The sequence below is a fragment of the Salvelinus sp. IW2-2015 genome, linkage group LG14 (genome assembly GCF_002910315.2).
Source record: "Salvelinus sp. IW2-2015 linkage group LG14, ASM291031v2, whole genome shotgun sequence".
NCBI lineage: Eukaryota > Metazoa > Chordata > Actinopteri > Salmoniformes > Salmonidae > Salvelinus > Salvelinus sp. IW2-2015.
In genome coordinates, this window is record NC_036854.1 from 32,155,699 (window position 1) to 32,156,301 (window position 603).

At 52.6% G+C, this 603-nt stretch overlaps 1 protein-coding gene across 1 annotated transcript in view; it reads left to right on the forward strand.

Moving 5' to 3' along the window:
- Positions 1 to 367, forward strand: part of LOC111973533 (disco-interacting protein 2 homolog C-like) — a 24,579-nt gene extending 24,212 nt beyond the window's left edge. The window contains exon 32 of the mRNA XM_070446803.1: positions 118 to 367. Within this exon, the coding sequence (XP_070302904.1) occupies positions 118 to 367 (250 nt within the window). The remainder of the gene's footprint in view (positions 1 to 117) is intronic.
- The last annotated feature ends 236 nt before the right edge of the window (positions 368 to 603 follow it).

The following is a 603-nucleotide window of genomic DNA, read 5'->3' on the forward strand; positions in this document are numbered from 1 at the left end:
TGTGTTGTGTTGTGTTTGTGTCGTGTGTGTGTGTGTGGTGTGTGTGTGTGTGTGTGTGTGTGTGTGTGTGCGTGTGTGCTGTGTGTGGTGTAGTGTGTGTGTGTGTGTGTGCCACAGTGCGTGTTTCCCTGGACTAACTGCTGGTAGTCGTAATAGAACTAGAAGGCTCGGAACAGGAAGCCTGGACCTGGTTCCCATGGTGACCAAGGCGGTGCTGGAGGAGCATTACCTCATCGTTGGGGTCGTCGTAGTAACGGACATCGGGGTGATCCCCATCAACTCTCGCGGGGAGAAGCAGCGCATGCACCTCCGGGACGGCTTCCTACAGGACCAGCTCGACCCCATCTACGTGGCTTATAACATGTAACCCAGACGCCCATCCTGGGGGGTGGACCTGAGTGAGGGGGATGTGTGTGTATGTGTGTGTTAGCATGCGTGTTATGGATATGTGCGTGTATATCGCTGGTGTTCATTTTAAATCAAGACGTACTGTATTTTTGAATCTGCACATGGTCATATGGTGTGGTGCCAGTGTCTGATCCTTTAGTTGTGCTGTGGTGGAGGTATGGCTGTTTCTGCACCCCCGGTTAAACCTACACCTAG